This window comes from Condylura cristata, unplaced genomic scaffold (assembly GCF_000260355.1).
Source record: "Condylura cristata isolate star-nosed mole 26May11 unplaced genomic scaffold, ConCri1.0 scaffold00009, whole genome shotgun sequence".
Lineage (NCBI taxonomy): Eukaryota > Metazoa > Chordata > Mammalia > Eulipotyphla > Talpidae > Condylura > Condylura cristata.
Genome location: NW_004567110.1, coordinates 2018392 through 2019100, shown reverse-complemented (window position 1 = coordinate 2019100; position 709 = coordinate 2018392). Strand labels below are relative to the sequence as shown.

Here is a 709-nt window from a genome sequence, read left to right as displayed (position 1 = left end):
GGGGCCTGGGAAGGGGCAGGGCCGGGCGGTGGACACGCGCCTGACCTGGTTCCGGCCCGCCGCAGGCACAGGTGACAGCATTGCGGTGGTGACCACGAGCGGGTTTCTGCGCCGGGAGCTGAAGCTGGATGACAACTTCAGAGAGGCGGGCTCCGCCTTCCTGGGCTTCCAGCTCCTGCCCGAGGTACCCAGCAGCCACCCGCCACCCGGCCGCCCGCCCGTGCGCCCCGGCACGGGCCCCAGGCGCACTCGGGTCCCTGTTCCAGCAGGAGCAGCTGTGGGCAGCCTGCAGCGGGCGCCCCGACATCTACATCTGGAGCCTGCGGGACCTGGCCCGGCGCCCGGAGAGGATCCCCCTGCAGGACTGCGCCGAGGTCACGTGCATGATCAGGGTGAAGGGCCAGGTGCGCTGCCCGCCGGGCGGGGCGGGGGGCGCCCGCGGGGTCCGCCCTGCAGCAGGCTGACGCCCCCCTCCGCAGGTCTGGGTGGGCGGCACGGGGCCGGCGCAGGGGCTGGCCAAGGGGAAGATCTACGTGATCGACGCCGAGAGGAAGACGGTGCAGAAGGAGCTGGCGGCCCACGCCGACACGGTGCGGGCGCTGTGCTCGGCCGAGGGCAGATACGTGCTCAGCGGCTCGGGCCAGCAGGAGGGCAAGATCGCCATCTGGACGGTGGAGTGACCGGCCGCGCCTTGTGCCCGGCGCCTGCG

The 709-nt window shown here is 73.8% G+C and overlaps 1 protein-coding gene across 1 annotated transcript in view; it reads left to right on the top strand.

Annotated features, from left to right (window-relative positions):
- DENND3 (DENN/MADD domain containing 3) overlaps positions 1 to 703 on the top strand; it is a 57992-nt gene extending 57289 nt beyond the window's left edge. Inside the window, exons 16-18 of the mRNA XM_012722887.1 lie at positions 66 to 184; positions 267 to 404; positions 480 to 703. Of these exons, the coding sequence (XP_012578341.1) occupies positions 66 to 184; positions 267 to 404; positions 480 to 680 (458 nt within the window). The 3' untranslated portion in view covers positions 681 to 703. The remainder of the gene's footprint in view (positions 1 to 65; positions 185 to 266; positions 405 to 479) is intronic.
- Positions 704 to 709: the final 6 nt, after the last annotated feature.